The 26064-nt window shown below is 34.9% G+C and overlaps 1 protein-coding gene across 1 annotated transcript; it reads left to right on the top strand.

Annotated features, from left to right (window-relative positions):
• Nucleotides 1–259: 259 nt before the first annotated feature.
• Nucleotides 260–25695, top strand: Osgin2 (oxidative stress induced growth inhibitor family member 2). The gene is made up of 6 exons (XM_026383178.2): nucleotides 260–387; nucleotides 6828–6982; nucleotides 12753–12889; nucleotides 13377–13568; nucleotides 20743–20834; nucleotides 23566–25695. Exons 1-6 carry the CDS (start codon nucleotides 344–346, stop codon nucleotides 24596–24598), a joined length of 1653 nt encoding a protein of 550 aa, XP_026238963.1. The 5' UTR covers nucleotides 260–343; the 3' UTR covers nucleotides 24599–25695.
• Nucleotides 25696–26064: the final 369 nt, after the last annotated feature.

Genomic DNA, 26064 nt, shown 5'->3' with positions numbered 1-26064 from the left:
AATCACAGGCCTCGCCCGCCGCCGCCGCACCTGTGAGGAGGAGCCCGCGCGCCTCGGCGCTGTCGTCGCAGCGTCCCCGCCCCGCTCCGCCCCCACCGCGGCGCCCGAGATCACCCGCCGCCGGCGCTCGGCTCCCCGCTGGCAAGAAGCGGAAGCCGCCACCGGAGGCGGACTCGGCCAGACTGAGCCCGGGCAGCCGCGGCAACGGCGAGGCGCGGGGCGGGGGCGCCCGGCGGACACCACGACCCCGAGCAAGCGGGCGCCCCGAGCGGGCAGCCCCGCCGGGGGTGGCGGCGGCAGCGGCCGTGGTGGCTGAGCTCGGGCGCCCCTCGCGCAGCGCTCCATGCCGGTGTGGTGCTGCCGCTGCTCCCTGGCCGGTCATTTCAGGTGACTTCTCCGGGGACGGGAAGGGAGCGGGCTCGGGTGGAGCGCGGCGGGGGCCTAGGTGGGCCGAGCTGAGCCGAGCGGGCGGGGAGGACGGGCAGCGCTGCGTTCGGCCGCCGCTGGGGTCCCGCCGCGTCGCGATCCCGCCTAGTCCGCCCTGCCGACGGGCTCCCTGCTCGTCCTCCTTCCCTCGCCCAGGACCACGGGGGTCACGGGATGGACTGCGAGACCGGCTAGGCCCGGGATGGGTCGGTTACGGCGGGCTGAGACTTCCAAGTCGTGCCGAGTTGTAGCGACGGATTCCCGCGAAGGGCCTCCTTAAAAAAAAAAAAAAAATGTTACTTAATTTTTTTTTTTTCTGATAACATAAGTTACTGGGTTGACAGAAGGTAGGAAACTACGTTTAACGTCGTGATCTGGTTACGAATAGGTTCTGACTTAAGATGTTGCTTATGATAAGTCAGTTTCTAGATATAGAGTAGAAATTTGAAAAAGTGTCACAGTTTTATACTCAGTGATGGGGAAAGGTTTTAAGGGGTGAGAAAGATAATACATTTAAAAAATAAAAGTGGGTGTGTTTTCTATGTCTAGCACAGTTGATCAGAACTTCAGTTGCAAGGGAGAAGACCAAAGACACTAGAAATGGTTTTAACCCAGGGGTGAAATTTACACGTTTGAATGCTCCAGAATGATGATGCGTAACACTTATTTTGGGGGGGGGAGTAAGCTATGAAACTCTAATCAAGAGTTTTAAATTGGGGTTCATAGGATATAGGTGGTCTATGAACTTGGACCGAAAATATATTATTTTCACAACACTAGCATTTCCTTCAGTTAGGAGTATAAGTAACAAATCAAAGTAGTATTTATGATTGACATCAATGTAAATCACAAATATTTCCCTATCACATTAGTTGCAGATATCTAGAAATACTGTTTATGCTTAATGTTTCTTCAGAATTACAGTAATTACTATACATCAATAAATTGTTCTTTAATGCACATTTACTTGTATGTCACGAGGTTTTTTTTTTTTTTAAATACATTTTTTAGTTGTAGATGTACACAATACCTTTATTTTATTTTTTTATGTGGGGCTTAGGTTCGAACCCAGTGCCTCACACATGCTAGACAAGCGCTCTAACACTGGGCCACAGCCCCAACCGCATGAGTTTTTTTTTTTTTTTTTTTAATAACTATTTTAATGGTTTCCTTGTAAGTCCTATTAATGCTATTATTCTGAGAAGAGGTCCTGAGGCTTTACCAAATTATGAAAGGGATGTAAGGCACAGAGAAAGTTCAGGACTCCTGTTGTACTAGCAATAAGCTAGGCTTGCCCAGTGAGTTTTGTGTGAGTCTCCAAATTCTGGATATTAAAAAATCAATAAAAAATAAAAAAGTATGTAATAGATTGCTTTTGTAACTTCAAGACAAATTGTCGTCTACTTAACAAACAGGGTTTTGAGAGTATCAGACACATTTTGGAGAGTTGGAGAGTTTTAGAGAACTGGTTCCCTAATGGAAACTTGTTAAATTTAAACCCCTGAGAAACTAACATCACTTTTAGAAAATACTATCCCAAAGCCTTTTGACAATCTTTTGTATACAGCTGAACTCTTAAGGTGCCTGGTTGGGATTTATATCCTTTCCTCAAATACTAGGCAGTAAACACCATCTGCTTATCTTTGTGCACTGAAATTTTGAATAGGGGCTAAAAACAAAAGGCATGGGGCTACATTTTGGTCTTTAAGAGAAAGGACAACAAGCCTGCAAGCTTTCTGCCTCTAAAAAAGAAAAAAGGTCACCTAAAACATTTTTTAGGAATGTTTCTCATTTACTAATGCTATCTTTGTGCAGATTCATTAGAAACACATTTTATACAGATTGTGACAAACTACATTTTGAGATTTGTCTAATATTTGAATTGATATGTTTAGTGAGAGAACTGTCTACTAACCTAGTACTTCCTATTCTGGCAGATGATAATTGTGACTGCCTTTGTGACTTTAAAACTTCTTTTCATGTGTTAGTATTGATTTGGTAAAATTTAGAATTGTGCTTCCAAAGATTATAAAAATTGAGGTATTAAAGCATTTCATTTTAATTAAAGAGATATTGCTACAATGTGGGAAAAGTCTTTTTGTTATCTAGATATTTTGCTTACACTACCCTTTTAAATTTGTTTTGAAACTTGGGACAGTAATGTTTCAAAAACCAAAAAATGGGAAGCTTCTAAAGTCCTCTTAGTTATCTTCTTTGATACTGAATGTTTTGGTAACTGTTGTTGTTTACTGTTTTCTAAATTTGATTACATATTTTTCAGTTTAACTGATGCCCCAAATAGAGGAAAAGTAGATTTTTATTACTCAAAGTAAATTCTGGTCTTTTTTTTTTTTTTTTGTACTTGGGATTGAACCTAGGGGCACTTAACCAGTAAGCTGCATCCCCAGCTCTTGTTTATATTTTATTTAGAGACAGGGTCTCGCTAGTTGTTTATGGCCTTGCTGGGTTGCTGTGGCTGGCTTTGAACTTGTGATCATCCTTTGTGTGCCTGGCCCACAAATTCTGGTCTTAAATAAAGTTTTCATAAAGTTGGAAAATCTAAGTAGAAATTAACATTGTTCATAGTATATGCATATACTATAAAACATGTACAGCAATACTAAATTTATAATATAGGGTTTGATTATTTTTAGAAAGAATAGCTACTAATTGGCTTTTGATTCATTGTTGCTATATGTAAAATCAGTTAACCATAGTTTCATTTTATTTTCCTGTTGACTCAGGATTTTTCATGTCTCTATGAAACCACTATTTTGAAAGCTATCTTCTTTTTTTAGCTTTTGAAAGCTATCTTTTTTTCTTGATTAACACTATTGAGTTATCAAATACCATGCAAGTTTATTACAAATAGTTGCCACACAGATAGATTACACCAGTGATAATAAGAAATCAAAACAAATTATTTATACTGTGTAAATTTAGGCAAGCTAATATATAGAAAACTTAAATAACATGAAACTTTGGCTCTTGTTAAGGGACCTGAGACAATGGGAAAAGAATATTATCTTCAATGAATTTCAGGGCAGCTGGATATCTACACACAAAAAAGGATGAAGTTAGGGGCTGGGGCTGGGGCTCAGTGGTAGAGCGCTTGCCTAGCACGTGCGAGGCGATGGGTTCCATCCCCAGCACCACATGAAAATAAATAAATAAAATAAAGGTATTGTGTCAACTAAAAACATTTAAAAAAAGATAGTTATGTGTCTTACCCTGTGAACAAAACTAAAGTGGACAAAAGGCCTATTAGTAAGAACTACAATTTTAAAATGTAGGAATAAATATTTGTAACTAGATCAGGCGGCAGTTTCTTAGATATGCCACCAAAAGCATGGCAACCAATAAATAAATTTGATTTGGTCAAAAATTTAAATTTATTCATTCAGAGGACATCATCAAGAAAGTGAAAGGGCAGGTCACAGAATGGGAGAAAATGTTTCCAAACTATCTGAAAAGGGATATTTGTCCAGAATATATAAAAAAACTTTTTTTTTTTTAACAAAAAAACAGTTAAAAACAGGCAAAGGCTGGGTGCCATGGTGCATACCTGTAATCCTAGCGGCATAGGAGGCTGAGGCAGGAGGATAGCAAGTTCCGAGCCAGCCTCAGCAAAAGTGAGGCACTAAGCAACTCAGTGAAACCCTCTCCAAATAAAATACAAAATAGGGCAAGGGATATGGCTCAGTGGCTGAGTGCCCCTGAGTTCAATCCCTAATCCCCCCAAAACAAAAACAAAAAATGGGCAAAGGGTTTGAATAGATACTTTAGTGAAAATATTCAAATGGAAAATAAGCACCTGAAAATATGCTTAACTTTAGTCACTAAGGAATGTAAATCCTAAAGGCAGCTGCTCTGGAGGCTGAGGGAGTGTTTTAAGTTTAAGGCCTTTCTGGATAAAATAGCAAGACCCAATATTAAAAAAATAAACAAAATTTGCAGTTGAGATGCCACTTCACAGACACTAGGATAGTTAACTAAAAGACTTAATAATGCTGGCAAGAGTGAGGCAGTTCCTCAAGATGTTAATATAGATAGAGTAAATGGCCAAATTATTGCTGTATATTCTCTGGGAATATTCCTTAGAAAAATGAAAACTTGTCAATACAAAACCTTCAGTGAGTGTTCATCGCAGCATTATTTATAATAGCAGAAAAGTGGAAAAAACCTGTGTGTTCAACAAATGATAACAAACAAAATGTAACATATCCATGTATAACATATCCATTGAATATTATTCAGTCTTCAAAAGAAATTTAAGTACTCATACATGCTCTAACATGAGTGAATCTTGGAAACATGGTAAGTGAAAGAAGCTAGACACAAAAGGCAACATGTTTTGAGAGTGGTCACATTCATATGAGGTGTCCAGAATGGGCAAATTCAGTAATTCAGAAAATAGTTTAGTGCTTGCTAGTGGCTGGGCAAAGGAGAAAAAGAGGATCATTGCTAATGAATGTACTATGTTAGGGGGATGATGGTTGCAAAACCTTGTGAATATATTGGAAACCATCAAGTTGTACACCCTAAGGGTGAATTTTATGTATGAATTATAATTCATTGAAAGTCTTTTAAAATTTCTTTCTAGTGTTTCTTCTGTTTGCCTTAATGTAAGGCTTGATCAAGTAACCTATTGTCTTATGTTTTTGAGCTTTTGAAAGCTATCTTTTTTTTTTTCTTGATTAACAGAAGCCCACCAGAGGGCATTTTATTTCTGATTGTCTTAAGCTCTTGATTTATTTTTCTAAATAAACTGATTGAGAGGACAAGTTCAGTGAAATGAAATATAGTTGCTTATAATAGTCTATATATAGAATTTATAGGTGAATAAAATTCTAAGGCTTGCCAGAAAAATAATTGCTTGAGACAGCTCGACTTAGAATATTAAATGCCCCCTAAAAATGAGTCCTGTAGAAACTGAGTTCTACTGTACCTTTAGGTGAAAGTAATTTGTAGTTTCATAAGTTATAGTTTAACCTTTTAGCATTTGAATATTACATATTAATTTCACAGCATTTATTTGTAGACTTAAAGTTATTATTTTCCAGGTTTTATATATATAGAGAGAAGCACAGTGTTTGAGGTAGGGATGTCTGGGAAATTAAGGGAGAAGTCTGCATTTCCTTAGAATTGTGACCATTACAACAATGTTTATTCAGCCTGGGTAGCCAAAATGACTTTGGTCAGAAGCCTCCAACAGGAGCTGGACTTGTCCTTTGCACACACTTTGGAGAAGTATCAGGAACAGACCAAAGTAGAAAATACTCAGGTTTAGTGTAAACTCTAAGAAGCAGAAGCAGGCAAGACAGTAGATACATCTGGATCTGATCAGAGGCAGTAGTTAGAATGCTCTTGAAAGGGATGGATTGATCATAAAAGATGCTTCCTTCCAGGGATAGTGTCCTTGCAGTGTGAGGAGGGGCTTTCTTTAGTTGCCAGTCCAGAGGGTTATCTATTTTGGCAATGTTAGGTGAGTCCAGATATTTAGGGGTAGACATTACTTTCTTTGGTTTAAGAAAGCTCTCATAGTATTTTGAGAACTCTGCCCCATCTGAAGGTAGATTGGGACCTCTGAGGGATACACAGAAGCAGACTTTGCTGTCTCCATCTAATTCTTTTCATTTGCCAACATCTTCTGGCATCAGTGAGTTGACCCTTAGTCTTGTGAAATAGCTGATCTATCTGTCATTTATCATTTGGGAAATACTAAGAAACATATCTACTCCTGGGTCTCAATACTTCCAGACATGATGACTATTGCTGACTGTATGAATATGGAAAATAATTTAGGAATTCTATTTCAAAGTAATCCACAAAATAGTACAGCATTACCCATGTTCAGGGAATACTCCATTTATTGTGTGAACATGCCACAGTGCTAAAACTAGTTTCTAGAGAGGCAATTGGGAAATAAAGATTGGAGATCAACATTAAAATCATTCCTTATTTTTATATTTTCTTGATAATAAAAGTGTATAAACCTCTTTTACCGAATACCCAATTTGTAATATTTAACTACAGTAACTTTTCCTTAAAACATTTATGACTGTATATTTTAATGCATTCGCCTTTTAGTTAATGAGAAAAAGTAGAGAAACTAGTCTTCATAGAAGATCTCAGAATTATAAAATCTCTAATGTTGTGTCTTTGATCATTAAAGAGAGCTTCTTGAAAAAGCTTGCCTACAAGATAAACAGCTACTTAGAACTTCTGGCCTTCAAAGTAGGATAGGTTGACATACAGCTAAACTACTAATTTCAAAGCATTGTGAAACTATTAAGTATTTTGTGGCTTAAATAAAATATGAGTAAAAAGTGACTTTTATATCAAGGCTATATTGACTGACTCTCTCTCTCTCTCTCTCTCTCTCTCTCTCTCTTTTAAAGAAATTATAGTGACACTGAAACTGAAGGAGAGATTTTTAATTCCTTAGTGCAATATTTTGGTGATAATCTGGGGCAAAAAGTTAAAGCGATGCCATTAGTTGAAGAAACTTCTTTACTCGAAGATTCGTCAGTGACTTTGCCTGTGGTAATAATAGGTAAGTTGTTTCATTTTGTTGTTAAAAATTTTTACTGCCCTTACTACTTTAATAAATCTGCAGTAAGGCAGTGCAAGTTCTTAGCATTATATTAAAAAGTAGTCTTATTTCAAAATGGCTAGTACAGAGAATTTTTAGTGTCCTCAACACAAAGAAATGATATATGTGTATGGTGATAGATATGTCAGTTACCCTGAGTTGATCAGTAGACATTGTATATGTGTGTTGAAATGCCGGAGTACCTCCATTAATATGTACAGTTAAACTATGTGTGACTTAGAAATAATTTTTAAAAATAGTTTTTAAGGAGAGTGGAAAAGATAATAAAGGAATTAGTTCTAATTTAAAAAGTATTCTAAAGTTGTTTTATGTGTTAAAAAAACTAATAATCAAATCTTTGGAGGAAGTAATCTGATGTTAGTGGCTATGTTAGAATTTAATACATTTCACTGGAGACCTGATAATAAGAATTCTATTAACTGTATAGTAGTGTCATGGTAGTGATAATAACCAATATTAGAGGTCTGAAGTGAGCATTCGGTGTATATTATTAGATTATACCTTATAACCTTATTGCCCTCTAATGTTGGCAGGGGACACACATATAGGGAGAGACTCAAACAGTGATTTATACAAGTTAGTAACCCAATTTGTAATATTAATCCTTAATTGGCAACATTGTAGTACGATGATATTTATAATTCCCTTAACCATGACATTACTGTTGTATATCCTTTGTACTTTAATTCAGAGTTAGTAGGAAGGGAATTAAAGCTGTGTTCTCTGATTAACATGTGGAGATACTGGGAAGTAAGGGAGGGAGATGGGCAGGAGAGCAAGATTGTTCTTCTATACTAGATTCTCCTCTAGGAAATAGATGACAGTATTTCCTATCCAAGATACATCTCAGGGGCCATATCCTGTATCTGACTTTTTCCCCTTTTATATCCAATCCTGATTTTTCATCCAGGATGACAAGGAACCGTGTCTTTCAGAAAACTACCTTTATCTGCATCTGTTTACCCTATTCCTCCCAAAACAATCTATCCCTATTTGTCTTATCTAACCTATGAGTTGCTTACCCTAATGTACATAGTTCCATTACTATTTGGAGTAGCAATACCTGAGCATAGGTAAAGAGCTGATTTCCTTAATATATGTAAGGTTTTTATGTTCCTATTATAACAATTTACCACAAACATGGGGCTTTAAACAATATAAATATATTATCTTATTGTTTGCTAGGTCAGAAGTTCAGAGCTGATCTTACTTGGCTAAAATTAAGGTGTCAGCAGGGCTATGTTAACTTTTTGAAGGCTGCAGGGAAGAATCGTCTCCTTGCCTTTTCCAGTTTCCAAAGGCTGGTCATATTACTTGCTTTTAAGCTCCCTCCTGCATCTTCAAAGCCAGTAATGTTTGCTTCAATGCTGGGCAGCCTGATTCTCTGTTTTTAAGAACTCAGGATGATTGTATTGGGCCTACCTATATGATCCAGGCTACTCTCCATCACAAGATCCTTAATTAAAAATAGTTTTGTTTTTTTGTTTTGTTTTTTTGGTGGTGGTGATGGGGATTGAACCCAGGGCTTTGTGCATGACAGGCAAGCACTATACCAACTGGGGTAGATCCCCAGCCCCCAGCTTTTGTTTTTGTTATCTTTTGCTAAGATAACATTAGAAAGTTTTGGGAGTTAGTACTGAGACATCTTTGGGATGAGGGTGCATTCTCCCTATTACACTGTATTTCTCTGAATTGCCTTTTTGTATTCTTTGCCTATTTACTTTTGAGTGTTGTACCTTTTTCTTTCAAGGAATTTAGTAACTTCTGCTGGTTGGCTATTTTAATAAATAGACTTTTTTATTAGGGCATTTTCAGTTATAAAATAATTGAGCAGAAAATAAAGGGAATTCTCATATTCTCCTCTCTCTGCCTCATTTTCTCCTGTTATTAAAATTAGCATCTTGTATTGGTGTGATATGATCGCTATAGTTGAGGAATCAATTTTGGTACATTATTATTAACTAAAATGTTTAATCTACATGAGAGTTCGCTCTGATAAGTAGTTCCATGGTTTAGCAGAGTGTATAATGTTATGTATCTACCATTACAGTATTTATAGAATAGTTTCACTGCCCTAAAAATCTATACTCCACTTATTCATACCTTTCCTTCAACCCCCAATTACTAGAAAACATTGATCTTTCCATAGTCTTCCAGCTTTACCTTCTCTAAAATGTATATAGTTAGAATTGTAGAGTATATAGCCTTTTCAGACTGGTTTCTTTCACTTAACAATATATTTTTATGGTTCCTCCATGTCTTTTTGTGACTTGATACCTCACTTTTTTTTTATTACCAAATAATATTTTATTATATAGGGTACCACAGTTTGTTTATCTGTTTACCTTTTGAAGGATATCTTGTTTATTTCCAAATTTTGACAATTCTGAGTAAAGTAACATTTATATACAGGTATTTGCATATTTATAAGTTTTTAACTTATTAGGGAAAATACTTAGGAGTATGATTGCTGGGTCATATGTTAAAAGTATGGTTAGCTTTTTTAAGAAACTGGCAAACTATCTTCTTATGTAGCTATAAAATTTTGTATTCCCAGGAGCAGTAACAAGAATTCGGTTAATCCACGTCTTTGTTAGCATTTTCTTGGCCTTTGTTTTGCTTTTCAGCCTATTAGGTGTGTAGTGTTGTTTTAATTTTTAATTCCATAATCATGTATGGTGTTTAGCATCTTTTCATATGTTTATTTACCACCCATGTATTGCTTTTGGTAAAACATCTGATTAACTCTGCCTCCTTTTACACTGGTTCTTTTTTGGGGGGTTGGTGGAGGTTAGTTGTTAACTTTAAGTTTTAAAATCTGTGTGTATATTTTGGATGCAAGTCCTTTATCACAATGTATTTTCCAAATATTTTCTCCTAGTCTGTAACTTGTCTTTTCATTCTCTGAGCAGTTTCATTTTTTAAAAATATTTATTTATTTATTTTAATTAGATATATATGACAGGAGAATGCATTTTGATTCATTGTACACAATTGCAGCACAACTTTACATTTCTATGGTTGTACACAATGTAGTGTCACACCATATGTGCAGTCATACATGTACCTAGGGTAATGATGCCCATCTCATTCTGCCATCTTTCCTGCCCCCATGTACCCTCCCTCACCTCCCTCCCGTTTGAGAGCAGTGTCTTTTGCAGGGCAGAATTTTTAAATTTTAATCTTTTCATTTGCAGACCTGACTTTTGATGTTATATCTAAAAATTCATCATCAAATCTAAGGTCATCTAGATTTTCTTCTAAGTTGTCTTCTGGAAGTTTTATGGTTTTGTATTTCACATTTAGGTCTATGATACATTTGTAAATAATTTTTGTGAAAGATGTAAGGTCAGTAGCTAGGTTTTTATGTTTGCATGAGAATGTCCAGTTGTTACAGCACCATTTGTTGAAATAACTGTCCTTTTTCCATTGGATTGCCTTTGTGCCCTTGTCAAAGATCATTGACTATATTTTGTGGGTTTATATTTGGGCTCTGTTTTGTTCCTTTCATATATTTGTTTATTCTTTCACCAGTTCTATACTGTTTACTGTAGCATTGTAGTAACACTTGAAGATGAATAATGTCAGTCCTTTAACTTTGTTGTTTTTCAAGATTGTGTTATCTCTTCTGGGTCTTTTACCTTTATATAAATTTTAGAATCAATTTTCTGAAATCTGCATAGTGCTGGGATTTTTTTTTTTTTTTTTTTTTTGGTGGGGGGCGGTTTGCATTGAATCAAATTGAGAACTGACAACAATATCAAGTCCTCCTATCCGTGAACAGGGAATATCTTTTCAACTTAAGTGACTGTTCTTTGATTTCTTTCATTAAATTTTGTTATTTTCCTCATGTAGATCTTATATGTATTTCAGTAGATGTATACCTATGTATTTCTTCCTTTTTTGGTGTAAATGTAAATAGTGTTGTTTTTTTATTTTCAGATTATATGTGTTCATTGACAGAATATATGAAAATAGTTGACTTTTGCATACTGACCTGCATCCTTTAATCTTGCTGTCATTGTTTATTAGTTCCAGAATTTTTTTTAATCAATTCTTTGGGATTGTTTACATAAATGTCATGTAATTGGCAAAAATGGATTTTTTTTTTCCTTCTCAATCTGTGTATCTTTTATTTTCCTTCCTTCTCTTATTATATTAGCTAGTACTTAGGTTATGGTGTTGAGCAAAAGTGATGAGAAGGAACATCCTTGTCTTAATTCTGATCTTAGAGGGGAAGTATCTAGTTTCTTACTATTATGTCAGCTAAGGTTTTTTGTTTGTTTATTTTGTATGTGGTACTGAGGATTGAAACCAGGGCCTCATGCATGTTAGGCAAGTGCTGTACAACAACAGCTATATCCCTTTTTATTTTTTATTTTAAGATGGAGTCTCACTAAGTTAATCAGACTGTCTACAAATATATGATCCTCCTGCCTTGTGGCCTTTGTGTATTAGGACTGCAGACATGTGCCACCACACCCAGTTTGTAGCTTTATTATAGATGATGTTTATCATGTTCAGAAAATTCTCTGTTTTTTTTTAATTATGAACAAATGTTCGGTTTTTTTCAAATGCTACTCTTGCTTGTATCGATTAGCATGTGATTTTTATTTTTTTTTGTCTCTGATTCAAGGAAATTAGCTTTTTGACTTCTGTTTGTCACTTATTTTTAATTTTTATCAAGTCAAATGGTTTATTTTTCTGTCTTTTGGGTTTTCTGTCATGCTTAAAGCTTTTCCATGCTAGCATTATATGTAGAAATATTACCTTTTTCTAGTATTTTTATGGTTTTACTCTTTTTGCTTATGTCTTTAAACATATTTTATTTCAATAAATGGACAAAAAATTATTTTTTTTTTCGTGATGGCTAGCAATTTTCTCTGTTAGATTAAAGTTTTGATAGAGATTCAAAATAGAAGTGGCAACCTAGGCTAACAGAGCTACATGAATGGAAGTAGTTCAGTGGGGTTCATCAAGAAAACCAATTTGGCTTTAATTAAAATATACATACCTATAGGAAGGCATTATTAATTGCTGATAATGGAAAGATGGTTGTTACCAGAATGTGGAAACATTGAATAGTCAGAAATAAGCAATATTGGTTTTAGAATAGAGGGATAACATAATGAGGACTATGTTTTACCAAACTTATGTGGATGCAATATGTCAAATGGAATAGGTAAATCTCAAGAAGGAGAAACAGAAGACTTTATTCCTCCTTGTGAAAGTACAGAAGTGATAATAGCAAAGACAACTGATGGAAAATAGGTTTAGAATCAGAATTTGATTAATTCAGGATTTTGCTAGTATCATACTTGGAGATGGGTGATGAAATTTAAAGCAGAGAGCATCTACTTGAAGGGACTCCTGTTTGCTTTTGAATACATCATTTTTGTTACTAGTAGGTCAGTCAGGTGGAATGAGGAAGTAGCATATGGAAATGTGGGATGTATCTGGGGGGAAGTTCATCTAGAGAACTAATTTTGAGAATTAATAGCATAAAGAACTGAAACTTTCAGTAGATGAGATTCCCAAAAGAAAATAGAGAGAAGCAAAGATCAGAATCTTTGAGACATCTTGTTTTTTGAGACAACTTTAAGAGATTAGAGAAGAAAGAATAAGTGAGGGAGAAGAGCCATCTTTGAAGTAGGAGGAAAGCCAAGTGACAAGAGTATTAATACACCTCTTTCTACCTTTTTCAAAATAGGAAATGGACCCTCAGGAATATGCCTTTCTTATATGTTATCAGGCTATAGACCATATTTATCATCAGAAACAATACACCCAAATACAATTTTACATAGTAAATTAGAAGAAGCAAGACATCTTTCCATTGTTGATCAGGTATTGTTTATTATGTCAATTTTTAAATTTTTTATGCTGATACAAATTAGTTTTATTTATATAAGCATTGTTTCTCAGTTAAAAATTCTTCATTCTAAATAAAACTTTGTTATTTTATTTTAGATTCATAAGTGTATTCTGTGAAGTTATATCTATTTATGTCTACCTATTTTATGGAATTTATTAAAGTATAATTTCCCAAATTGTGTTCTAGTGGAATTTTAATAGTTGCTGTATGCTCACGTAAGTTTGAAAGTGCTGCTTTTTACATACAAAAGCCATCTTCAACTTTTCCAGTGTAAGGATCTGGTTAGCTTTGTGGAAACCTAAATTTTACCTGTATTATTTGACCAAAGAATCCATTAAGATCTCAAGGAACATCAGTATTCTATAACTCACTATCTGGGAAATGCTTAAGGGTAATGGCTTTTACTATAATTATCATTGTCATGACTTTTTTCAGACTCTGCCCTTTTTTTCCATTCAGGACTTAGAATACTTGTCTGAAGGCCTTGAGGGCCGATCATCCAATCCAGTTGCAGTACTTTTTGACACACTTCTTCATCCAGATGCTGACTTTGGGTATGATTATCCATCCATTTTGCATTGGAAATTAGAGCAACATCATTATATCCCTCACTTAGTTCTTGGTAAAGGTCCACCTGGTGGAGCTTGGCATGTGAGTATATTGTTTTTAGCCTTTTCATGTACATGAATTATTATTTGTTGTCCTGATGAAATCAATTTGATTCAAGCATTATGAAGATAATACTGTTGTATATGTTTACTGCATTTTTATCTGAGAAAAATTTTAATGCTCCTCAGTTTGGTTAAATATCAGTTAATTGCCTATAGTAGTTAAGGCCAAATTTTTATTATTAATACAATCTTAGAACTAGCATTTTCCTATAGTATCTTACAAGAATTATAAAGAAAACATTTCAGAAATGTTTTATATAGCAAAACTTACTCATTCATTTATTTTCAAGTTAACAATATCTCAACATCTTATTTCAAAACCAATATTTATTATTCCCAGACATTTTCAAGATAAAAATGAAAAAATATATTAAGAGAAACAAGTTGTATTAGTTTGTTCAGCTGCTATAACAAAAACTGGGTGGCTTGAAAAACAGGTATTTATAGCTCACATTTTTGGAAGCTGCATAGTCCAAATTTAAGGTACTCGTTAATTTGGATCCTGGTAAGGGTTGTCTTCTTGGCTTTCAGGCACTTTCAGGCAGCCACCTACATTTTCACTGTGTCCTCACATGTACAGAGAGCAATTGTTTCTTATAAAGCCATTAATTCTATTTTGAGGGACCTACCTGCATGACCTCACCTAAACATCATTAATCCCCAAAGGCCCCCTCTCTATATGACATCACATGGAAGATTAGGACTTCACCATAATAATTTGTGGTAGGGGGACAATTTAGTCCATAGCAGAGGTTAAACAAGAGAACCAATAAATTGAAGATTCATCCAGTATATTTCATTAGGTAGGGGGCCAATTATTCTTCATTCTTATATCCCTAGTTAACACTATGTCTAGAATTGTCAAAATGTAATGAATGGTCATATGTTATACAAATAAATGTTAAATAATTTAGTTTGGCCAGGCATGGTGGTGCACACCTGTAATCCCAGTGGCTTGGAGGCTGAGACAGGAGAATCGTGAGTTCAAAGCCAGCCTCAGCAAAAGCAAGGTGCTAAGCAACTCAGTGAGACCCTGTTTCTAAATAAAATACAAAATAGGGCTGAGGATGTGGCTATTACAGCAGCTGCCCTTGAGTTTAATCCCTGGTTTTTACCAAAAAAAATAAAAATTAAAAATAATTTAGTTTGTTGTATGAAATACAGATTTATGAGAACTTCAGCATGTTAAATAATCAAATATTTAATACAGATTTCAATTGGCTATTCCTATTAGTACAATGTTACACATCTAAAAAGTGGTTTACATTTGTTAAGTGACTATGTCAGGGTATTGATATATTCTTATATAATATATATGACTAATAACTTTTAAAATCTTAATTCTTTTTATAGTATTATGTAGAAACTGCCAAGCTATCTGTACCTTTTCATTTAAGATTTTTGTTTATTTTTAATATTAACTTTATTTAAGAATAGTTGATTTACAATGAGCTGCATTTATTTAGTATATAATTTGATGATCTGTAACAAATGTCTATAACTGTGAAGCCACCAATACAAGATATGAAAAAATTCTGTTACTTGCAAAGCTGTGTTTATATTTGCTCTATGAATAGTACTGTCTTCCTTTTTTATGTAATTGGTATTAGGGATTGAACCCAGCCTTTACACAAGCTAAGCATATACTCTACCACTGAGCTCTACCCTGACATGCTGAGAAGAATTCTTAATGAAACTTTATTTCTTGAAAAAGCCGTAATGTTTTATGTGGGGAAGGGTATTTAGATTGCCTTCTCTAAATTCCTGAGGTTTTATTGTATACTTAACTTTTTCTGCTTAAAAAAACTGTGCAGGGAATAATTGATCTCTTTTTACTTCATTTCTTTTATTTTCATGTAGAAAAGTTAAAGTCTGGATAAACCATTATTTCTAAAAGCATATTTTAGAAATTCCTTATCTTTTCTTCAGGAATATGTTAACTAGAATATCGATATAAATAACTGGGATTTGAGCTGTGATACATTTGTCAAGGATACTTCTAATGAGGATTTCTGACTTTCCGAGGCATAATTATTTTTTCCCATCTGTCCATTCCATACCTTAATCTTAATCTTTCAGGGCTTGCCTATCGTACTGTTGAGGTGTTTGTGCTACTTTCCCTCTGCCATGTGCTCTGCACATCCTCGCTAGCCTTAGACATCTACCCTCTCTCATTCTTATCTCCATTTTGTGATCTGGTTTTTTACCACTCTCTTCTCTTCCAAGCTTTATAAACTGTGTCCTCTAGAACCTCAGCGATAAACCCTATATTCTTAACTATTTGAGTTATATGGTGCTCCTCCTCCCTTTCTTGAAAACTTGTTTTTTCCTAAAGATACCTTTCCCATTGCAGCTCTCTGAAGTGAAGCCTGTTCATTCTCCTACTGCCTCATGTTTTATCATTTTGCTGGTGAGGTTAGAGTTCTCTTTACTTCTCATTGCTCTTTTGTAAATTCCCACGTTCCTTTGAACAGGTCATCTTCTAGCTCCTTTACCTTTCCAAATTATATCCATTAATTACTCAATCTGTGACATCTGGCTCATGGTCTTTGATTATTATTTCCGAAATTTTATTGTCACATTGAATGACTACATACAGGATGCAGAACCAGCACCTTAACCTCATAGTCCCTTCACTCCTCATTGCCAACAGTTTTTTATGTTTTTTCTATGGATCTTATCTCTTTCATAATCACTCAGTTTGTGAAACCAGTCCTCAAACATCTTATTTTCTGAACACAATTTCTGTTCTTATAGCTGCATCACTCAGTTACTTGCTCTGAACCTCAAAACCAGAGTGGTCCAGCCCTGAGCTTCACCTTCTTACCAAGCTTAGATTCTACAGTCTACTGATTTAACTATTTTCCTTAGTTAATTTCCTTGGCCCATTGTCCTTCTATTAGATGGGTTTAGCAAAAAGGCAGTTCATCTAACTGTGTATTTAATCTAAGCTGTTAGACCCCCTGGGGAAAAAAATCATACAACTCTGAAAAGTATTGTCTAGCCTCATTTGGGCCCTAAACACCTTTTGGTAGCATTTGGTAGCATTTGGTTTGAAAAGTATTGTCTAGCCTCATTTGGTAGCATTTTCTTGCCAAAGTTACTAAGTTCTTTTCAAACCCCTGTCTTTTTTGAGTTCTGTTTTATGCTTAGATGTGCTCTTGGTTCTTGTTTTACGGAGAAAATAGAATCAGTATTGAACCTCCACAGTTTCATAGTTTACCCTACATACTTACTTGTATTCATGCTTATTCTTTGTTTTTTTTTTTTTTGTCCCTGTTATAAGGGAAGATGTATCACTTCTCCTATCTAAGGGGCACCTACAACTATATCTGGACCCTTGTCGTCTTAAGGACAGTCTTTGATCTCCTCTATCTTCTTATATCATTAGTTCTCTGCCAGCTTTTATTGGTCAATATATAAATGTGCTAAAATTATTTCTGTCTTTAAAAAAAATTAGGTGTTAGCTTGTCTTATCCTTTCCTTTAACACATCTTGAAATGATTACCTGTACATACCATCTTCCATGCCTTTGCCTCCTGTTCCTTAGTTCCCTGACTGTAGCTTCTGTTTCTGGTTTTCCATAGGAACTATTCTTTCTGAAGGTCAATAATTTCCTTTTTTGCTTAACTTGATCTTCTCAAAATTTCCTGACATCTTGTTTTAGTCAGCCTTTTCACTGCAATGGCCATAAAACCTGACAAGAACAATTAAAAGAAGATAGCTTATTTGAGGGCTCATTGTTTCAGTGGTCTCAATCCATAGACAGCTGGCTATATTCCTCAAGATATGAGATGAGGCAGAACATCATGGTGGAGGAGTGTAGCAGGAAACAGAAGCTGGAAGCATGGCACCAGGAAGCAGAGAGAGTGCATTTCCCTCATGGACAAAATATGTCTTTCCCTCAAAGACATGCTCCCATCGACCCATCTTCTTCAGCCACACCTTACCTGCCTTCGGTCACCGCTCAGTTATTCCCTATTGGGATTAATGCTCAGGTTAATGCTTTCATAACCCAATCATTTTGCCTCTAAACTTTCTTGCATTGTCTCACACATGAGCTTTTGGGGAATACCTCCCATACAAACCATAACAGATCTACTGCATTTGACAGTTAAATCTAATATCTTTCTTATATTTTCTGAACCTTCAGTCTCCTTGATGTTCTTTCTCTTTGGTACTCCTTTTCATTTACTTTTGTGGACTCTTATTCTTTAAAACTGTGCTTCTGTGACCTCTATCCCAAGCCAAGGTCTTCTTATCATACTCTCTAGGTTATTTCATCTAGTCTAACGACTTGCATATGGATGCTGCTTGATTCTTAAATAAAAATCTCTAAACTATATTATTCTTTCTCCTACATCTAAGTTCTAACCCCCTTTTTTTATTCCAAAGGTGTCCTGAAACTCAGCATTCCTAAAATTGATCATCTTTTTTTTTTTTTTAGAATTTTTAATATTTATTTTTAGTTCTCGGCGGACACAACATCTTTGTTGGTATGTGGTGCTGAGGATCGAACCCGGGCCGCACGCATGCCAGGCAAGCGCGCTACTGCTTGAGCCACATCCCCAGCCCCTGATCATCTTAATTATCTAATTTCTTTAATTTCCTTATGACTAAATGACACAGTCCTGTAGTTACTAAAGCCAGAAACCTGGGAGTCTTCCTTAATGTCTCTTTCTTCAACTGCCACTTCAAATTTATCACAAAATCTTTTCCATTCTTTCTTTTTTTTTTTGGTGCTGGGCATTCAACCCATCATCTCTTGTGTGTTAAGTATATACTATACACTTAGCTGCACCCCCAGCCCTAACATTCTTTATCTCAGAGACATATTTTGAGTCTGCCTACCGTGCTTCTCCCTATCATAATTGTAATTTTGCAAATACTGGCTATCATTATCTTTTGCCCAAATTATTGCAGAATTCTTTCTAAATGCCTTTTCTACTCAGCTTGTCTTTTTCAATTTTTTTCTTAATACCAAAGACAGAGTTGTCTTACTAAAACACAATCTGAGATGTTATGCCATGGATAAAGCCATTAATTTCTCCCCCTTTGTCAGATGTATAGTATACAAACTTCCTGATATATTTTACCATATTCCATGTGATTTAACTCCTATTTAGCTTTTTTGTCTTATTCCCCACACTCTCATTCCATGCTTTGACATTTTCATGTTGCAGAATCCAATGTTCAGGCTCTGTGATGCAGTAGTGTTCACAGGACTCAGAAAATGATTTACTCATGCTTACAGTTTATTGCATGAGTGGATATAGATTAGCATAGCAATGGGAAAAAGCTCATGGGGCGAAGTCTAGTAGAAACACATAGGGATGTGCTAAATCTCCCAACAGAACAGTGTGTGGAAACACATGTAGAGTTTCCAAGAAGGGAAACTCACTCATGCTTGGTGTCTAGGGATTTTTTATGGACCAACAGTCATATAGGCCAGCAGTGCCTGTGTGTCTGACCTCAGCCATCAGACCTCTGCCTCCAGCACAAACACTGGTATTAACTGTAAATCATATCGTTAGGATAATTTTACATGGCCACACTGGTAGAACATGTCCAAGGCCTCAGGTGTGAAAAAAAACAAAAACAATACTTTAGGGGCTCAGAGTAATCTCTTAGGAGGGAGTAGACAAGGCCGTGTCCAGAAGACAAGCCTTTCTTAATATATGAAGGGTTGGAATAACCCAAGTCTGCTAAATTTTATTTTTAGAAAGCTACTTAAGTTCTTTCTCATTAAGCTGTTACATAAATTTATATTTTGCCTGGAATATTCTCCTTCTAATTGTGCACTCCTAGAAGCCCATTTGTATGTATCCTTGAAGAAATAAAATACTTTGCATATGTTCCTATATTGTACTTGTATCTGGTTTGCCTCCCATATTACACTACAGTCTCCGTAAGAACAGACATTCATGTCTTATAGTTTGCATAGAACAGACAGACACTGATTGGTAGAAAAGTGAGATCAGAGAACTAGGTCTCTCAACAATGCTACCTCTCAACCTCTTGAAGGTTGAGTTCTGCACGAGGCAATTATGGCTTCAGAAAATCTCTGATTCAGTAAATTTTTAACAGTTCCTTTTAATGATGATTCATTTTCTTGATTCTGAACCTATTATCAAAGCCAGTCTGCCTCAAATCATGTGCATCTTGCTGCATTCTCTACCCGTAGTGGTGATCTGTATGCTGTCTCAGATAATGCACCATAGGCTTTGCACATGGTAAGTTAAAAAAATATAATATAGGCCCCACTCCCAGTTCTGGGCCTTATAAAAACAGGGTAAGAAGAATAATATCTAAAACAGTGGGATGAAAGAGATTATTGGGATAAGTGTTTTGACCCTTGGACATTTATTCCTTTGTATCAAGGAGAGCAGAAGTAAGTAGGTTCAGGAGCTTGAAGTGCTTACCTCTTTGATGACAGCATTAACTCCAGCAGTGAGTTTGTTTCTCAGGAAACCACTGCTTATTTTTCTAGTTGTAGTAAAAGATGTTGCTATATCCAAACCAATCTAGACTTCAGAATTAAAATTGATGGAGGGTAATTGATGGATTAGGTAGTTTTCTAATTTTTAAAAGGCTGTAAATGAGGTCTGGGCTCAGTGTAGAATGTTTGTCTGGAATATGGAGGCCCTAGGTTTGATCTATAGTACTGCCAAAACAAAAAAAAACTGTAAATAATGTTAAAATGGAAAAATATCTTAAGTTTTAGAAATTATTGAATATTTTTCATTTTGTTAAAAACAGTGGAAATAGTGACTTATAACAGGTACATCTAAATTAACGTATCCATCATATGCCAAAGCTATCAACGTTAATATGTACACATGATTGTCATATCAATTGTAAGCTAAAGCTATCAATATTGTGTAGACATTGGAGAATCCGCTAAATATGTTTATGGTTGTATAACTGTATAAAAGAAGATATATAAATGGATAATACAAAATGATGAAAATATGTAAAAGTTTATTGGAATAAAATTTTGGAGGCAATTTATACAAACATTTATGAGTACATTGAGGACAACATGTCTAGAGTCTGAATTATTATAAATGGAATTTTTAGCTTTTATAAAAATCCATGATATGTTTAATAGTGTTTTTTTTTTTTTTTTAACTACTACTTTTTAATTTTAACAGAATATGGAAGGCTCCATGTTGACAATCAGCTTTGGGAACTGGATGGAGCTTCCTGGACTTAAATTTAAAGATTGGATATCTAGCAAACGAAGGTAATGATCAAACTATTTTAAAATTCTTTGTTATAAAATGAAAAAGACTGGAAAAATTTCACAATATTTGTGATCCTGTCCTGGATGAATAATATAAATATACATGTTTTTCAGATGAAAATATATCCTGCAAGCAGTAATTATGAGCTAGTTTCCTTTTAGAGATATTATAAAACTAAGTAGTAAGAAAGTGTTTATAGATTTTTTTTAAAGTTTGTTAATCATGAATTTCTTTCCTGTTAAATCACTGTTTGGTTACTTTCTCAACTACCCACATATCATTTTCTACACTTTCAAACACTCATTTTTATGAGTTGATATATAACTTCATTTATTTATATCTTGTGTACATACCCAAAGTGTTTGATTTTCAGGGTAAAGAGTGTATATTGTATGATTGACTATGTAGAATGATGGAATAATTCAGAATTTGGGATATGGTTGGCTACTTGGGCATGAAAGTCAGTCTTTAATTAAGAAAATATGAAAGTAGAAATAACTGAGAAAAAATATCATCTTGGAAGAATATAAATTTGTTTTATTTTGAGGGAAAGAATCCAAAAGTGAAAAAGGAAAAATATGGAAACACTATTGTTTTCACAGATGATAGATATTAGAGAGGAATTACCAATAAAGAGAATCTATTCCACTTTGACTATTAATGGAAATAAGTTAAAGCAGGAAGTTATTTAACCTTTGTTATAATAGGGATGTGACATTTGAGTAGTTATCTCCCTGATAGATAAGAATCATTTAATCCGTATAAGTTTTCTATCATTTGAAATTTAAGATGATCAGATTTAGAGCATGAGTAATTGAGATTAAACCTTTAAATTTATTTTTATTTTTATTTTTTTTAAAGAGAAAGTGAGAGAGGAGGGAGAGAGAGAGAGAAAGAATTTTTTAATATTTATTTTTTAGTTTTTGGCGGACACATCATCTTCGTTTGTATGTGGTGCTGAGGATCGAACCCAAGCCGCACGCATGCCAGGCGAGTGCGCTACCGCTTGAGCCACATCCCCAGCCCCTAAACATTTAAATTTAAAAAAATTTAAATGAAAACCTTAAAGTTTCATTTTTAGGCTTTTTAAGATGGAATTATATATGGGTTTCAAACAAAGTTACAAAATCAGGCACGTTATACCAAGTTCCCTATTTTTTAAAGTAAACAAGCCAAATTGCTGGGTACATTCTCCCTTTGTAAAACAAGTAAGAGAAGGAGCTTTATGATTTTTTTAACAGAAGCATTTATCTTTTTATATTGTGCATATTGTATCTTGAATATTATGTGAAAATTAGTCTTGTGATAAATATTAGCTTTAGCTCCTGATCTTAGTGTTAAGAGCAGATTTGTGTCTCTTAAAAGATTGGTAGGGCTTGAGTCCTTCCCTTTTTTCTTTTTGGATACTGGAGATTGAACTTAAGGGCATTCAGTTGAGCCACATCTCCAGCCCAAATTTGTATTTTTATTTAGAGAGAGGATCTCACTGAGTTGCTTAGTGCCTCATCTTTGCTGAGGCTGGCTTTGAACTCCATATCCTCCTGCCTCAGCCTCCCAAACTGCTGGGATTATGGGTGTGTGACACTGCACCCTGCTTGACTTTAACTTCTATTGTAGTGGTCTCAGGCAAATAACTTCAAGTAATTGTGAATTTTCTATTCTGCAAAGAATAGAAATAATAGGAGATAATAATATTAACAATTTCATGGGTTTTCTGTAAATGTTAAGATTTAATGTATTCTAAATAAATTATAGTAAACTTAAAAAACTTTTATGAACTTCCGTTTACAAGTAATAGTGCATTATGTTTAATGATTTGGTTTGTTTTTACTGCTACCTATCTGTAATTTGGGCATAGTTGTTGGGAATATTACTGACCATTTGTTTTACAAGCCAAGTGTACGTTAGTACATCTTTCATGAAGAACAGTTTATACTTTGAGTTCTCTTTCTGAGGAGGAAAACACATTGAGCAAAATATAATATCTTACTTGCTTAGATGTAAAATTATTTTGTACAGCAGAAGACAGATGAATTATTTTTGGTCTTTTAGAAAACTGTAACTTAAAAAAAAAAAAAAAGTCAGATTGGGTGCCATGTGCCTGTAATCTCAGCATTGCAGGAGACAGAGACAGGAAGATCACCAGTCAAAGCTAGCCGGAGCAGTTTAGCAAGGCCCTGTCTCAGAATAAAAAATAAATAGGCTGGGATGTGGCTCAATGGCTAAGCACCCCTGAGTTTAATACCTGGTACCTTAAAAAAAAATAAAAAATCATGGCAGGATGGTATTATATAAATCTTTCAAGAAGCATAGATATTACAGTTAGAACTGTAATTTCTTAGTGATTATAATCTATGTAATTCAGTTAACAGTTACACATTATAATTGAGATATAAAATAGTCTAATTTTCAGATATCCACATTTTAATTCCTTCATTTACTTAATAAAAGTTTATCAAACAACTTAATTTGAGCTGACACTATGAATGGCGCTAGAGGAAAAAAGATGCATTAATGTCCCTGCCCTCGTGTCTTCTTTTGTTGATAAAACTTATTCATTAAAAGTTTTTAATTAAAAACAAAAACATGCTTTCTTTATAAAGTTTTAGGATAAGTTTTAGCTAAGACAGTCCAGAATAACTAAAAAGATATAAATACTTACTAGAGAAATAATAAATGTGGCAACTTAAGTACTCTCTTCATAAGATATTTTTTCTTTTCTTTTTTTAGGAATCTAAAAGGGGATCGAGTTATGCCAGAGGAAATAGCTCGCTACTATAAACATTATGTAAAAGTCATGGGTCTTCAGAAGAATTTCAGAGAGAATACGTACATAACCTCTGTATCAAGACTCTACAGAGATCAGGATGAAAATGATAGTCAAGACTCAGATATTTCAACAAAGCATTTACAGACAGAGAAGTCAAAATTTGTCAAGAGAAACTGGGAAATCAGAGGTTATCAGCGAATAGCAGATGGTTCTCATGTTCCCTTTTGCCTCTTTGCTGAGAATGTAGCTCTAGCAACTGGAACATTGGATTCTCCAGCTCATCTCGAAATTGAAGGGGAAGATTTTCCTTTCGTGTTTCATTCAATGCCTGAATTTGGAGCTGCTATAAGTAAAGGAAAGTTACATGGCAGAGTGGATCCAGTGTTAATTGTAGGTTCTGGGCTTACTGCAGCTGACGCAGTACTGTGTGCTTACAACAATAATATCCCCGTGATCCATGTTTTCCGCAGACGAGTAACTGATCCAAGCTTAATTTTCAAGCAGCTTCCCAAAAAGCTTTATCCTGAATATCATAAAGTCTATCATATGATGTGTACTCAGATATATTCTGCAGACTCAAATCTTTTGTCTGATTATACCAGTTTTCCTGAGCACCATGTGCTTTCCTTTAAGTCGGACATGAAATGCATTCTTCAAAGCATCTCTGGATTGAAGAAAATATTTAAGCTGTCTGCAGCAGTGGTATTGATAGGGTCTCATCCTAATCTTTCTTTCCTAAAGGAACAAGGATGTTACCTAGGCCATAATTCAAGCCAGCCAATCACATGTAAGGGTAATCCTGTGGAAATAGATGCATATACCTATGAATGTGTTAAAGAAGCCAACCTTTTTGCATTAGGCCCTTTGGTCGGAGACAATTTTGTTCGATTTTTAAAGGGAGGGGCATTGGGTGTTACACGCTGTTTAGCTACAAGACAGAAGAAAAAGCAGCATTTGATTGTTGAAAGAGGAGGAGAAGATGGGGTAGCTTAAAACAAGTTTACAAAGAATTTAAATGGACAGTTTACTATTAAAGATTTTTAATAGTGGTTTTGCAGTGTACTGGCCTGAATTTTCTGGACTTGAATTAACTGGAGGAGAGCCTCAAGCTATAGTAACTTCATTTTTATAACTACCACAACTTGGCTTACTGATTTATATTGTAATGTATCGGAGATGTCAGACAAATAGAAACACTGCCAACTTGGTAAACTTCAAGCTTAACTAAAATATTCTTTTCTTCCAAGACTTATTTTTTTGTGATCATTTTGGGTTATTTATTTGACTGCAAAATATTACAGCCTAGAGTCCATAAAACCACACACTTGTTAGGCCAGACATTGTCCTAGTGAGGACATATTTGGGTCACCTTGCTGCTCCAAGGATGGTCCAAGGATCAGCAGCATCAGCTTTATCTGTTGCTTGTTAGAAATGTACTGTTGGGCCCCACAATATACTTGCTTAATCAGAAATCAAGACATCAGTATGCTTATTAAAGGTTGAGAACACTGGCCTAAGTGAAAATGGGGATATAAAATATGTATACTAGGGCAGGGTAGGGGGAGGAGGCATTTTCAACTCAGGTTTTATTTATTTTGAAATTGTCAGTTTTATAAATAATTTATTACCAAATATGATGGTCTTTTAAAAATATTTTTATTATTGAATCCTTGATAGGTACTTCATTTTCTTAACTTCTAATAATTTAAACATTCCAATAATATTAGTAAGCACCTTGACATACAAGAACCCGCTGTGACATTTTTCAGGTTTATTCTCTACTTTTAATCATCATAACATCTAATTAATCTGATTTATAATTCAATAAATTGTGGATGGAACTACTTATCTTTGTGTGAACATTGAGTAACTGATTTCTGTCACTGAAACTAAGATATTTGGATATAGTAAGAACTTCCTAAAATTGTAATACCATTTGGTTATTGTCAGGATCATTAAAGGTTAATTTGGAAAATGATTATTTTTTATTCCCAAGGTGATTATTACTTTGACATCTCTAATAATGTTTGTTCATTGGGTTTATCTGCTGTAGTAATCCTGATCTATATTTTTTGTGCACATGTCTGCATTTCCATACATTGCCAGAATTTTTAATGTTAGTTTTTTGAAGTTCTTCTTGAAAAATTAAATTTTTTAGCCCTTTTTTTTTTGGTACAATTATTTCATCTGGAATATGCTCATTGAATTTCGGTTTTTCTTAGAATTAAAAATAATGCACTAATGTGTTCATATTTTTCTTTAAATTTTTTTTTAGTTGTTGATGGACTTTTATTTTATTCATTTATTTATATGTGGTGCTGAGAATCGAACCCAGTGCCTCACAAATGTGAGGCAAGTGCTCTACCACTGAGCCACAGCCCCAGCCCCCTTTTTCTGTTCATTTTATTGCAGTGCTATGTGCTTAGTTTACAGGATCATAATTTACCTTAAATGATTCA

Source organism: Urocitellus parryii, chromosome 7 (genome assembly GCF_045843805.1).
Source record: "Urocitellus parryii isolate mUroPar1 chromosome 7, mUroPar1.hap1, whole genome shotgun sequence".
NCBI lineage: Eukaryota > Metazoa > Chordata > Mammalia > Rodentia > Sciuridae > Urocitellus > Urocitellus parryii.
This window is presented reverse-complemented; position numbering and strand designations above follow the sequence as displayed.

Excerpts from the sequence above, each read along its gene's own strand:
- Osgin2 (XM_026383178.2), top strand. The coding sequence starts at position 344 with ATGCCGGTGTGGTGCTGCCGCTGCTCCCTGGCCGGTCATTTCAG. Across the intron at positions 388-6,827 it reads TCCCTGGCCGGTCATTTCAG|AAATTATAGTGACACTGAAA; the intron begins GTGACTTCTCCG and ends TCTCTTTTAAAG. Across the intron at positions 13,569-20,742 it reads CACCTGGTGGAGCTTGGCAT|AATATGGAAGGCTCCATGTT; the intron begins GTGAGTATATTG and ends TAATTTTAACAG.